Source organism: Alosa alosa, chromosome 6, assembly GCF_017589495.1.
Source record: "Alosa alosa isolate M-15738 ecotype Scorff River chromosome 6, AALO_Geno_1.1, whole genome shotgun sequence".
NCBI lineage: Eukaryota > Metazoa > Chordata > Actinopteri > Clupeiformes > Clupeidae > Alosa > Alosa alosa.
Window position 1 is genome coordinate 22,981,402 of NC_063194.1, and position 13,264 is coordinate 22,994,665.

At 44.0% G+C, this 13,264-nt stretch overlaps 2 protein-coding genes across 3 annotated transcripts in view; one reads left to right on the forward strand and one right to left on the reverse strand.

Annotated features, from left to right (window-relative positions):
* kcnh6a (potassium voltage-gated channel, subfamily H (eag-related), member 6a) overlaps nucleotides 1-3,597 on the forward strand; it is a 44,024-nt gene extending 40,427 nt beyond the window's left edge. Inside the window, 2 exon segments of the mRNA XM_048246948.1 lie at nucleotides 4-199; nucleotides 1,088-3,597. Of these exon segments, the coding sequence (XP_048102905.1) occupies nucleotides 4-199; nucleotides 1,088-1,432 (541 nt within the window). The 3' untranslated portion in view covers nucleotides 1,433-3,597.
* Nucleotides 3,598-3,923: 326 nt separating this feature from the next.
* dcaf7 (ddb1 and cul4 associated factor 7) lies at nucleotides 3,924-13,098 on the reverse strand. 2 transcript variants are annotated; one of them, XM_048246951.1, is made up of 7 exons: nucleotides 12,498-13,098; nucleotides 12,032-12,190; nucleotides 11,830-11,941; nucleotides 11,348-11,466; nucleotides 8,704-8,913; nucleotides 5,851-5,968; nucleotides 3,924-5,369 (listed from the first exon to the last, which is right to left on the reverse strand). In XM_048246951.1, exons 1-7 carry the CDS (start codon nucleotides 12,645-12,647, stop codon nucleotides 5,197-5,199), a joined length of 1,041 nt encoding a protein of 346 aa, XP_048102908.1. In that variant the 5' UTR covers nucleotides 12,648-13,098; the 3' UTR covers nucleotides 3,924-5,196. The 2 variants fall into 2 exon arrangements, with proteins under 2 accessions (XP_048102908.1, XP_048102907.1); XM_048246950.1 differs by having other exon boundaries at nucleotides 3,924-5,372; nucleotides 12,498-13,060.
* Between the last annotated feature and the right edge of the window lie 166 nt (nucleotides 13,099-13,264).

Sequence of the window (13,264 nt, forward strand, 5' to 3'; positions counted from 1 at the left end):
CAGGCTGGAGACGCGGATGACGGCAGACATCAACGTGATCCTGCAGCTGCTCCAGAGGCAGATGGCGCCCGTGCCGCCGGCCTACAGCGTCGTGTCAGCGCCGCCCCCCTCCAACCTCTACACCCCCAGCGGCGCACAGGTGCTGCACACCGTCAACCCCCCCGTCCCCCCACCCATCCAGATCAACGACCTGGTCAAGGTGAGGGTGGCAGAGCAGCTCACCTGATGGAGATGAGTCATGTATGATTGCTCACAGATAGTCATGAGGTTTGCTGCTAGCATTTGATTGGATGATCTCAAAAAGTTGCCCAAAACAATCAAAAATTGTTCAGATTGAAATTATATTGCCCGGTCTCAATGGGAAAGTGTCAAGCCACAATTGCTCAACAACATTGCCCTGTGTAGCATCACCTTAAAGCTGTAATTGGCAAGATTTTTTTGATCATATTCACTAAAACCGACACTATGCTCCGACAGAACAACATAAATCAGCAGGTTTTAGAAAAAAACCCGCACTTCTACCTCCACCTAGAGCCTGTTATTTGTTTTGCAAAAATCCACAGCTCCTGGTTCTTCTGGTCCAATCAGAGAAGGGCTGTGTTAGATCTGACTGTCAATCACAGTCTGGTGCAGCCTGGTGCGCACTGACGAGCACAAACTCGATTAGAGGGTGCTCGGTGGTAGTGGGGGAGGGGCATGAGAGTTGTAAACCTTCAAAATTTTGGCTAAGTCCCCTCAATCTGTCAGACTTGCCAACTGCAGCTTTAAGGACAACTTTTTGAGCGATGTTGCCAGGCAACGACATGACCAGTTGTTATTGTTTTGATTGGATAATACAAGTAGCCACTGATTACTAAAGTGCTCCAGTTGACAATGTGTTCAGCAGCAATGCCCAGATACATTCCTCAGATATGTGGGAATATGGGATTGGCACACAGTAGACATACCAGTAGTACAGTTTATGGCAGTGTCATGAAATAGTACTACTAAGTACTACTAAGGAAACATTCAGCTCCTCCTAGTAGTAATGTCATCTCTATAAGCCTCCTCCCATGTCTGTGTCTCAACCTCTGCCTTTCTCCAACAGAGCCCTGAGTTAGAAAACTTCCAGCACAGGTCATCAGACTCACTGTCCAGTGGCATCCACCTGACTGTGGCCTCCGACGACACCATGTCCATGTCTCCGGAGATGGAGAAGCAGCCCGGTCTCCCTGTGTCCTCGGCCCAGCCACTGGACCAGGTCAGGCCCCAGCCCACAGCCCAGCCTCAGGGCAAGGGCCAAGGTGCGGAGGACCCCTCCCAGTCCCCCCAGCTCTCTGGACTGCTGTGCGGCAGCCTGCGCTTCCCCTCCCTCCCCGACAGCCTGGAGGCTCCCAGCAGCCCCACCGAGATCCAGCGGCACGTGTCCGACCCTGTCCTGCCCGCCAGCTAGAAGCCCCCCCCCACACACACACACACACACCACACACACACACACACACACCACACACACACACACAAACACACCTCGCCTCTAAACCCCCCTCTGTCACACCAGCACTTCATCCTCTGCAGTCGTCCCCTCCAAGCTCAGCGCCACCTACAGGCTGCCCAGACACAGGGCACCTTGGTGCTTGTTTTTCTCAGTCCCCATTTCGGTCTCCCTGCTTCACTCCAACAGAGACTGCGTCCATACTCCATACTCCAACTATTGACGGACAGAAAACACCAAAGCTAGTGGATGAGAGAAAGAGAAAGAGAGAAAGAGAGAGAGAGAGAAAGACCGAGCAGAAGAGAAAAAGACATAGACAAACATACACATACTTTTGTGCTTTTAAATCCATATAAATATATATTTGAAACTTCAAATGCCAGGCATGTTCTGCTGTCCAGTTGGGAGGTTCACACAGGATAATGTTTCAAAATGATCCTCTTGAGTATACTCCCCACTTTTTGAAGAATTCAATACTGATAATGTTACAACACCAAGTAATAGCTTTCACTGAGAATTCATTTGATTCATTGTCTTTTTCAAAATATGTTTGCTATCGGTAAAAATGTTTCTTATGACGTATCCGTAATTACCGTTATTACAGTTTGCAGTAGTAGTAATTGTAATGGGTCAACCAAATGAAGTGAGACTCTACCAGCTGCCACACTGCCAAAGGCCAGCACAAATGCATGTGCACATATACACATAGAAGCATATACTCTGATCAGGGACTTTTGAGATTTCTTGAAGTTTCTTTTCTTGAAACCAATCTAATGTTTTTATACTATCTATTTATGGGAAATAGTGGGTATCTCAAATCAAGCGGACCCTCACTTTGAATAGAGATTCTGAAGAATGTAGCACTTTTCTCTAGTTTGTGCCAGTAGTGTTTTTGCTCAGGCTCTCTGGATGTTGTTGTCATTTAGCATGGAGCATGGCAGCTTTTTGGTGAAATGAAAGCTAAAATAACTCCATGGTCATGTTATTTCTACTGTAATATTTCACACAAGAGCAGACACATTGGCTGTCCTGTATGAAGTTTGATGGGCGGAAGCCTGTTTGGTGAACATGCGTTGCATGTAACATGTCCAGTGTATGTTGTATGTAACATGTCCAGAGTTTGAGCTGATAACTGATGATAATTGACTACGTTGTGTCTTTCTGGTTGTCACCGTTGGACAACAGTAAATTGCTTACTGTCCATACTTCAGAGACCTAACGGGATAGTGGGACTGGTTTATCTCAAACTAACCACAGTCGTAACCAGAGGAAAAGCCATAATAGATAATAATATAATATATTTCAGGTGCTGTTTTTTGAGTCCTGAGAGACAGTTCATTGACAGTCTCATCTCTACTAGAATGTGGTAACCACTGTATCACACACACACCTGACCAGGGCAAAGTTCATATACACGGTTCACAAGGACTACAGGTCAAGGCCCTTTGCCGTTATTCAGTATTTGTGGTTGAAGGACAAGTCACTGTCTGGCATGTCATTTTCTATTGCACTCTTGCTCCACTGTCCCCTGACCATGTTGAGATTTGGAGGACCTGATTTTTGTAACAAACTGCCTGGAACGTTAGACATGGATCATGGTGTGTGTTGTACCTGTGTATCATGCTTAGATAATGGAACTCTGTGAATGGTGTGGCATTGACAGAAATGCCCTTGTAAATGACATTCATAATGTGTGTATTTGAATGTGTGTGTGTGTATATATATATATATATTTATATATTTGTGTTACATAATCCACACTCATGGTGAGTTGGTTGTTTACTCACATGGATTGTTTCACGTTTTTGTTTTTTTAAGTGTATGCCCGATAAACAAATGTGTGAGATGACTCACGTGACAGATGCTGCACCCATAGTGGGTGGATACTTGTTCTGGAGCTGGCAAGACTTGACAGTAGTGGTGGACAGTGGCTGCCAATCACTTTGGAAGTGTTAGATGGACATCATGGACAGTCCAGGAGCTGGTGAATGTATCCAAGGTTCTAACTTTTACTTGTACGTAAAGGTTTCCTAAAGCACACAATCATTACCGTTTCCTTTTTTAGATTGAAGATTGATTTATAACACAAAGTAGTAAATAGATGTAAATACAGATATCTGAAAGCTTCTGGTGTCATTTCTGCTGTTTTGTTAGAAATGTGATTGACAGATGTGTCTCTATTTCAAACCTGCCTAGACAGCCCTAACATTAACTGAATTACCCAGCAAATCATGTTCAAAGCTAGGACAGGTAACAGGAGCCAACATAACAATTATTGAGGGTGCAAACAAATATTGCATAGGCTCTCATTAAAATGTATATGTATGTATGTATGTACACAATGTATATACATATATAATCAAATTAAGAATTGCTGCCTCTATGTTCAAACTGACAAAGAATTCAGTTCTTTACACTGTCAACTGTTGCGAAGCAAGAAAATTTAAGTCAATTTTAAAACAAGAATTGTTTATTAAAATACAAAACTCAGTCACTGCTTGGGACTACACAAATCCTTCACTAGTCACACTGTTTGCAAAATAACAAAGATGTTAAAACAAGTGGCTACAACGGCATGAAAAGCACAGGATTTACAGATGACTGCAAAGTCAGAATTCTGTAGTTAGACTACACATCAACCCTTCCTAGCAACAAAACTAAACAAACTATAGAACACACTAAACCAAATATGACATGACTGAGTAGATAAGATTTATATGAATATACACAATCTCCTGTTTTCAACATGCAAAGGACCAGACCTTAAAATAAAAAACACTAAGAGGCTATACAGTGATTATAACAGAAGGAGAAAGCTACAGCATTATCCTTTTTCTGGGGAAGAGTACACTTCCGCGTAGGCCTACTGCCATTATCTGCAGTGTACCGTTAGAACGGTGCTGATGAAAGCGTTTGAATATAATTATACCCTTTGACTGTTGAGCTGAAGAATGCTTTTGCATATTTGAAAACGAACATAGCACCCTCAGAAGTGCTGCTTCAGTTCTTCACTTTCTTGTGGATTTTTTTTTTTTTTTTTTTTTATCTACCATACAGTCAGGTGCATTCTCATGATTACAGCGTCTTCTGTGATGGTTTATCTTAAAATAACTCCCACGTACAAAATCTAACAATCTCGACAGGAATACTAACAGGGTACTGACCTGTCCAGAGGACATTATGATCAAAAAAATGAAACCGTCTGTGCATCTATTTGCAATTTTAAATGAATGTGTTACACTATCATTACACATGATATTCACAACATACAAAAGAATATGCCAGCTTTGTTTTGTTGTTTGCAAACTTAACTTCAGTTAACAATATTTCAGTCGCTTTCTGTTACACCTTCCAGTAGACCCAAATGGTCATAAAATGCTGCACAGAAACATTCTGAATGTCCAAAAGTCCGGAATAATTATTTAGACTGTGTAATGGTGTATACACATACCAGAATCCATACAGACACACAGACACAACGAAGCTGTGTTCCACGTATCGTCAGTTCCTAAGGAGCAGGCTTCAGTCCAGTTAGAAACATTCACTGCTCTCTACCCACAGCCATCCTCTACAATCCTCTTAAGGCCCATAATCATATCACCCTCAGGGCTCTAAGATATTCTGCTTCCATCTTCAGTCCTTCAACATCAAGGCCTTCAACCACAATACACCCACACACACACACACACAAATCTTCCTGATGCGTTTCCTCCCTTTCTGAGCGTTTACACACGCAGGATCTCCAGGCAGTTGTTGTAGCAGATGGCGATCCAGTCGGGCTGGGTGGAAGCCCACTGCACATTGTTGATCTCGCCCTCGGCCGTGTAGGCCAGGATGGGGTCCTCGATGGCTCGTGGCATCTGCTGGATGTCCCAGATGAGCGCCTGGTGATCGTCCGCTACAGTGAGGGTGAAAGAGAGCAGGGCGCGTGGTAAAGACAACTGTTGTCTGGTCTACAGCACAAACGAGCCCATGGGACACACATGAGCCTGGTGTCAGGCTGGGTGGCGCTACGGAAGAGCCGAGCCAGAAAGTAATGGCAGCAAAAGTGTGTGTGTGTGTGTGTGTGTGTGTGTGTGTCATTGAGCATGGCGTCTTTACAAGGAGGGGTGTAATCAGAACTCCAACCCAACATACCCCCAGTCCTAACTGCAGCTGTTGCATAATGTCTGTGTGAGTAAATGTCGGTGTGAGTGTGTGTGTGTGTGTGTGTGTATACGTGTCAGTGTCGGTGTGAATAAGTGTGTGCATTCTGTGTGGGCGGTGTATAATGCGATGTGTAGTTTGGAGCCAGGGCTGAGGGACACGCGTGTAGAGGCGTGTGTCCCTCTCCTGCCTGGGCCTGCGTGTGTGCGTGTGTGTTTGTACTAGTCGCTCACCTGCTGTGCAGATGTGACAGGAGGAGTGAGGTGCCCAGGCGATGCCGTTGACGCACGCGCGGTGGTTATTGAGCCGAGCGACCGGCGTGCAGGGCACACGCACGTCCAGAATCACCACCTAGCAGATGCGGGGGATGAGCAGAAATTAGACAATCTGCAGCCAACATGACTAACAGTTTTAAAGTTGCTTAGGATAAAATGGGTTTTACAAAATACCAAATAAAGAATGTAATATAATGTTAAGAGTCCAAGTGGACACTTGTTTAAAATGTACTTATTAATAGTACTTCTCCTGGTCTGTAAAATGACGCCTGGTCTGTCTAATGACGCAAATGTGCTTTTGACCGTGCCCTGAAAGGAAAGTCTTTCACATTCATATTCGGTTACATCTGCCAAGAACGATAGAGAGCTTACACATTGAGTAACGAGTAGCCTAATGAGTAGGCTACATTTTAGCTCTACCGTAAAACCTTATAGCGGCGTGGACAAATGGAATGACTGCTAATGCTAACGACCTCAAAAACTACCAGACACTCCTGACCTCCTTCTCAGCCAGCATCACTGCTGCTAAGACTGCTTTCTACCATGACAAAATCAACAGCTACAGACACTTTCGAAAACTTTTCTCAACCTTCAAATTGCTACTCAACCCTCAGCTGCCTCCTCCTCCATCCAGCCTTACTGCAGATACCCTCGCCTCATTTTTTACAAACAAAGTGGCGGCAATCAGCAGTCAATTCTCTACATGCCCACTCAACGCATCTGACTCAGATACCGCACTCCTACAACTTCTAGGGACTGCTGGAACATCTTTTTCAGCATTCACGCCTCTCTCCGAGAGGGAAGTGTCCAGACTCCTGACATGCAGCCGTCCTACCACATGCTCGCTGGACCCTATACCTACGAGCCTACTTCAGTCCATCAGCCCGACCATCGCTCCAGCTATCACACATGTGATCAATGCCTCGCTAACCTCCGGCACATTTCCAACAGCGTTCAAAATGGCCCGGTAACACCGTTACTTAAGAAAGCTTCTCTCAACCCTGCTCAAGTCGAGAACTACCGCCCTGTCTCACTACTGCCTTTCCTATCCAAAGGCATTGAGCGAGCAGTCTCCAAACAGGTCTCTGACTTCCTTTCACAGAACAACCTTCTGGATCCAAATCAGTCTGGGTTCAAAAGCGGCCACTCTACGAAAACGGCTCTGCTGTCTGTAACAGAAGCCTTAAAAAAGCCAGGGCGACCGCCGGGTCATCAGTACTCATTCTGCTTGACTTATCGGCTGCCTTTGACCGCGGTTCATCACCGTATCCTTCTCTCTATACTACCGCTGACATGGGAATCTCCAGTTCTGCTCTCTCCTGGTTTGAATCCTACCTCACAGGGCCTTTCGTTTAGCGTTATCATGGCTGGGTCAGCTATCCGCACCTCACCATCTCACCACAGGGGTCCCCAGGGCTCAGTGCTGGGCCCCCCCTCTCTTTGCTATCTACACCACCTCCTTGGGAAAGATTATCCGTTCACACGGCTTCTCATACCACTGCTATGCAGACGACACACAGCTCTATCTGTCCTTTCCACCTGGCGACCCCCCTGGTTTCAGCACGGATCTCGGATTGCCTTTCAGACATAGCTACATGGATGAAGGCACACCACCTCCAGCTGAACCTCTCAAAGACTGAACTGCTGGTCATCCCAGCTAAACCTACCATACACCACGACATCAACATCAAATTTGACTCCCTGTCTGTTTCACCGACTAGGACTGCAAAAGAAATCTAGGAGTTGTTCTTGACAACCAACTAAACTTCTCAGATCATGTTGCCTCAATTAAGCCCGGTCATGCCGTTTGCACTCTACAACATACGGAAAATCAGGACTTGACTCAAGATGCTACCCAACTTCTGGTTCAGGCAATAGTCATCTCACGACTCGACTACTGCAATGCCCTCCTGACAGGTCTCCCAGCCTGCTTAGTGAAACCACTTCAGATGATCCAGAACGGGTGGGCGCCCTGGTCTACAACCAACCCAAAAGGGCACATGTTACCCGCTGCTCATCCAGCTACACTGGCTACCTATGGTGGCCCGCATCAAATTCAAGTCTCTAACGGCTTGCCTACAAAGTAGTCTCCGGTTCTGCTCCCACCTACTTGAATGCCCTCATACAGACTTACACTACCTCCAGACCGCTCGCTCCTCTGGCCGAGCGGCGTCTAGCTCTACCACCCGATGCGGCTCAAGCCAATCCAAACTTTTCTCATCTGTTGTTCCTCGTTGGTGGAACACACTGCCAGTTCCTACAAGGGCAGGGACATCCTTTTCCACTTTCAAAAAACTCCTGAAGACCCAGCTCTTTAGAGAACATCTACTCTCATAGCAACACTTACAACAAGTCTTACTGATCCTAGCACTCACCAGCCGTTTTAAACTGACAAGTAACTGTTAAAACAGCACTCACCGGCCTTACTTATTCTTACTGTACTCTAATGTTTTTTTAAACTGTCCTAAAATTGTGAGAATTGTTCCAAAACATACTGTTTACCATGTTGTTAGTCGCTTTGGTTAAAAAGCGTCAGCCAAATGTAATGTAATGTAATGTAATGTAATGTGTTTAATCTTCACCTAAATAAAGTCAGGGTTTAACAGTCAAAACGTATGTTTACCCGTGAAATTTGTTCACAATATGAAAGTGTAGGCTGTATACTGTCGAATTATGCGAAAACGTGAAATTCGACATTTTAACCCGTACGTTTGTTTATCGTGGATTTTCTCAAAATAGCACTGTGCGCAAGACGACTGGTTTCGCCTTGCATGGTCACATTTACGTGTATAGGTGAGTAGATGGACAGACCTCCATGCCGTCCATGGCCATGGTGGCCAGGTAGTTGGGGTCCTGCTTGTTCCAGCAGAGGCGCAGCAGCGGGTGGTGCTGAGGGTCCTCATAGATGATGGTGCTGTGCTCCAGGTGCCGCAGGTCGAACATCCGCACTGAACCATCCGCGCCGACCGACGCAAACATGTCCCTGCCTCCACCCGCACGACTGAAGGCTATGTCATACACCTGCAGACAGCAGGAGGAAGGGGAACAGATGTAAACTAGAAAAGCATTTCCTGAAGGAAATACAGTGCATGAAAATGCAAAAAATATGATGTAAAATATCATACAGAGTAAAAACAAACTATTTTGGTTGCTAGGTAGATGAGGTTTAATACAGTTAGAATGACTGAACAGTTAAATAGGTGGATAGTTTAAATGGTTAAATTATTTGTGAGGTAGATGAGGTTTAAAGGAGAATTCCGGTGTGATTTTGACCTAAAGTGTATTGAAACAACATGCTGCTACTGGAAGAAACTGGAATCCATGCATTTCCACTGAATTATTTTTGGAATCTGATCCCTTATCATACCTGTTCATTCTTACTCGTTGCTCGACTTATCGTGACTAAATTCAAGATGGCTGCAAACGCTAAACTTCGTGAAGGTACTGTCCGTCTTGTAAGTAAACTACCAGTGCTTTTTCAAAGTTCTCAATGTCTCGTTTTAAATGTCAGGGCCCTCGGAAGTCTACCAATGAAGTGTGGAGATACATTGAGCCTCGTAAATGGGTGTAAAACAGTGATTTATTTGCATGGCTAGCCCGATGCCGAAGCACCACTATTGAAAAAGCTGTTGGTAGCATCGGCTAACTAGCGCCAGATTTTGGAGTGCAGGGGACAAGCCGAGATGGGCTATGAGACATACGTTCACACTCGGTATCATGTTTCAATACACTTTAGGTCAATATCACACCGGAATTCTCCTTTAATATAGTTGGAATGACAAACAGTTGTGGGCAGAAGAAACAGTTGAACAGGATATATAGTCTTAACATAGCCAGTTTGTATGCTTAAAGCCTGAGACAGAGTATATAGTTTAAAAGTTAAATGTAGATAGTGTAATGGATGTTGAGACAGAAAGTTGAATGGATGTTGATAGGCAGATTGTTTAATGGATGTTGATGGATAGTTTAATGGGTGGATGAGTGAATGGTTTGAAGAGGATGAATGGATAGAAAGTTGGATGGAATGTGCCTTATTTGTAGAATGGAGAGACACAGAGAGAGTTGGCCTAGTTCAACAGAAAGCAGTTCATACAGGTGCAATCAGTTTAACTGGCTTTTTGATGGGGCCTAGTTGAGCAGCAGGGAATGACCAGTGCATAAAAATGCAAAACATATGGTGTGAAATATATTGTTAAAACAGATGATGTGCTAATTGGCAACCAACATGATGAGGTTTAATATAGTTGAAATGACTGAACTAGGTAGATGAGGTTTAATATAGTTGGAATGACTGAACTAGGTAGATAAGGTTTAATATAGTAGGAATGACTGAACAGAGGTGGATAGTTTAAAAGGTTAAATTATTTGCTAGGTAGACAAGGTTTAATATAGTTGGAATGACTGTACAGTTAAATAGGTGGATAGTGTAAAAGGTTAAATTATTTGCTAGGTAGACGAGGTTTAATATATTTGGAATGACTGTACAGTTAAATAGGTGGATAGTGTAAAAGGTTAAATTATTTGCTAGCTAGATGAGGTTTAATATAGTTGGAATGACAACTAGGTAGATAAGGTTTAATATAGTTGGAATGACTGAACAGTTAAATAGGTGGATAGTTTAAAAGGTTAAATTATTTGCTAGGTAGATGAGGTTTAATAGTTGGAATGACTGAACTAGGTAGATGAGGTTTAATATTGCCTGGCCACCTGGCCTAGGATTCTAATTGCTTAACGGCAGTCTTAATAGAGCCATATTGTATGCTTAAAGCCTAAGACAGAGTATATAGTTTTAAAAATGTAGATAGTGTAATGGATGTTGATAGGCAGATTGGTTAATGGGTGTTGATGGATAGTTTAATGGGTGGATGAGTGAATGGTTTGAAGAGGATGAATGGATAGAAAGTTGGTTGAAATGTGCCTTATATCCTTGTAGAATGGAGAGACACAGAGAGAGATGGCCTAGTTCAGCAGAAAGCAGTTGATACAGGTGCAATCAGTTGAACTGATTCTTTGATAGGGCCTAGATGAGCAGCTGGACGTTGATACAGGTGCAAATCAAGTTAATTAGCCCATTGTGATGTCATCAGCCTAATGTTAAGTCTAAGAACAGTACAGCGCATTTTCATGCACTGTAATAAAGTACACGGGTGTTTCTGTAGTGCAACCGGTACAACATGGAGCTAACATGGAAATTTGTATCTGTACTGTTAAGTTGCTGTTTGAACTTAAGTCAGCTAAGTGTATAATTATAATATAAGCACAGAAAGGAACATTACATTCCTGTCTTTTGAAGTCCATACAGAGTTAATAAATAATTGATGTGGACATGACCAGCACAATTCAGCAGCATGTTGGCACCAGAGGTAACATGTTCATGCTTGAGGAAATATGCATTTGCATTTTCTATATATTCAACGGTCATTTAGAGTGACTAGGTTTTGATCCATCTGCTCACCTCTTTATCGTGGGCGATAAGCTGGGTCTTCACATGGCCAGACACCAGGTTCACGCGGCCCAACACCTGACCCGTCTCCAGTCCCCAGATAGTACAGGTGGTGTCGATACTGGAGGTGCCTTGGAGAGGAAACGGGTACAGTTACAATCAGCTCTTCACAAGTGTACACACACACACACAGTCAGCGCCATCCACACAGACAGACACACACACACACACACACACACACAGTCAGCGCCATCCAGACAAAGACACACACACACACACACACACACACACACACACACACACACACACACACACACACACAGTCAGCGCCATCCAGACACACACACACACACACACCTCTGAACACTTTATCTCAGAAATAGAGCCAAATCAAAACATTTACATACATTCACTACAACCAGTCAGGAGACATGCAAACTACAGACAAAAACATGACACGGACTCCAGGCAGAAGAAGTTGCATCTTCTCTCACCCAGTAAATTAGGGTCCACCTCGTTCCAGTCAAAGGATGTTAGTGGCGCACAGAAGTCGGAGTTCTTGTTGTTGTTCAACAGGCACTCAAGGCGTGTCTCCGTGTCACTGACCTGCGCAAAATATGAAGATAATCTATGCTCTTGTAAACAGCCTCTACAGTGTAATAATCAAGCTGTATATATGAAGTATGAACTGCTCACCCTCCAGATGCGCAAGTAGTCCCCACTGGTGGCGAGGAGGTCGGGGTACATGCCCTTGGTGTCTGGAATCCACATGAGCTTAGTGGTGGGGTAAGGGTGATCGAAGGTATTCCTGCAAACAAACTCTGAACTCTCCTCTTCCAGACCCACAATCTGCACCTGTGATCACCCACAACACAGGTGCATGCACAAATGGTCACACACACACACACACACACACACACACACACACACACACACACAGAGACACACAGCAAAGCATTTCAAGCTTATCGGAGCTGTTTTGAGGGGTTTGAGCATTGTGAAAACTACAGATATACTACAACGCATCGGTGTAGGAATACAAGAGGATCTTCTCAAATTTGTGTACGTTATACAAGTCATGAATTGTCTAAATAACTAGGACAAGTTTCAGTTGGACAATTCTACGAAGCATAAAATCATCGTAAAAAATATCACATCCTACCTTGTTGTTGTATTCTTCCACAAAGCTCCCAAGTGCCAAACGGAACCGCTTGTCGGGCCGCACGCTCCAATTCATAGCGTACACTGTCCATGGCGCCTCGTATTTATAAATTTCTTTTCGTTTACCGTGTAGCGACATCTCTCTGGCCATGTAAAGTTCTATTATAACAGCAGGTTAACTGAAAGTACAAACTGGTCACGATATATGTGTAACTATTTTCAGAAAAATGTCCCTAACAATATTGCGTTCCATCCACAAGAGAAAGTAATGGTTAACGTTAGCTAGGTCATATCTCCTGCGAACTGCTGCTAGGTTAGCTGCGCAGCGTGCTAGCGTCAAACAAAGAAACAAATGAATTTCGTTAGCATAAACCTGCAGTGCTCGGGCAACGACTGTTTTAAATGTTGGCAAGATGGAGAAGAACAGGACCCTTGTTATCCTCGCACTAGACTTGAATATCTGATTAAATCTGTTCGGCCTCGTCCCACCGACGTCCACTGTTTTTCACCCCCGACTTTTTTCTTGGATTCCTGCCTCCTCCCCTTAAAAGTAAGTGAAAACGGCAACAATACACGTGTGTGGTGAAAATCCTGTTCTGAAGGATATGGTCAAATGCAAGTTCCGTTAAGTAAAAACAACGCCTTTTAAAGGCTAGTGCAGGCCTCCAAAGTTGTGTTCTTTGAAATAAATAATCAAATTATTCATAATAATGATAATAATGATATATAATGAATTGTTCACGCAACTGACACGTGGGGTAAATGGGA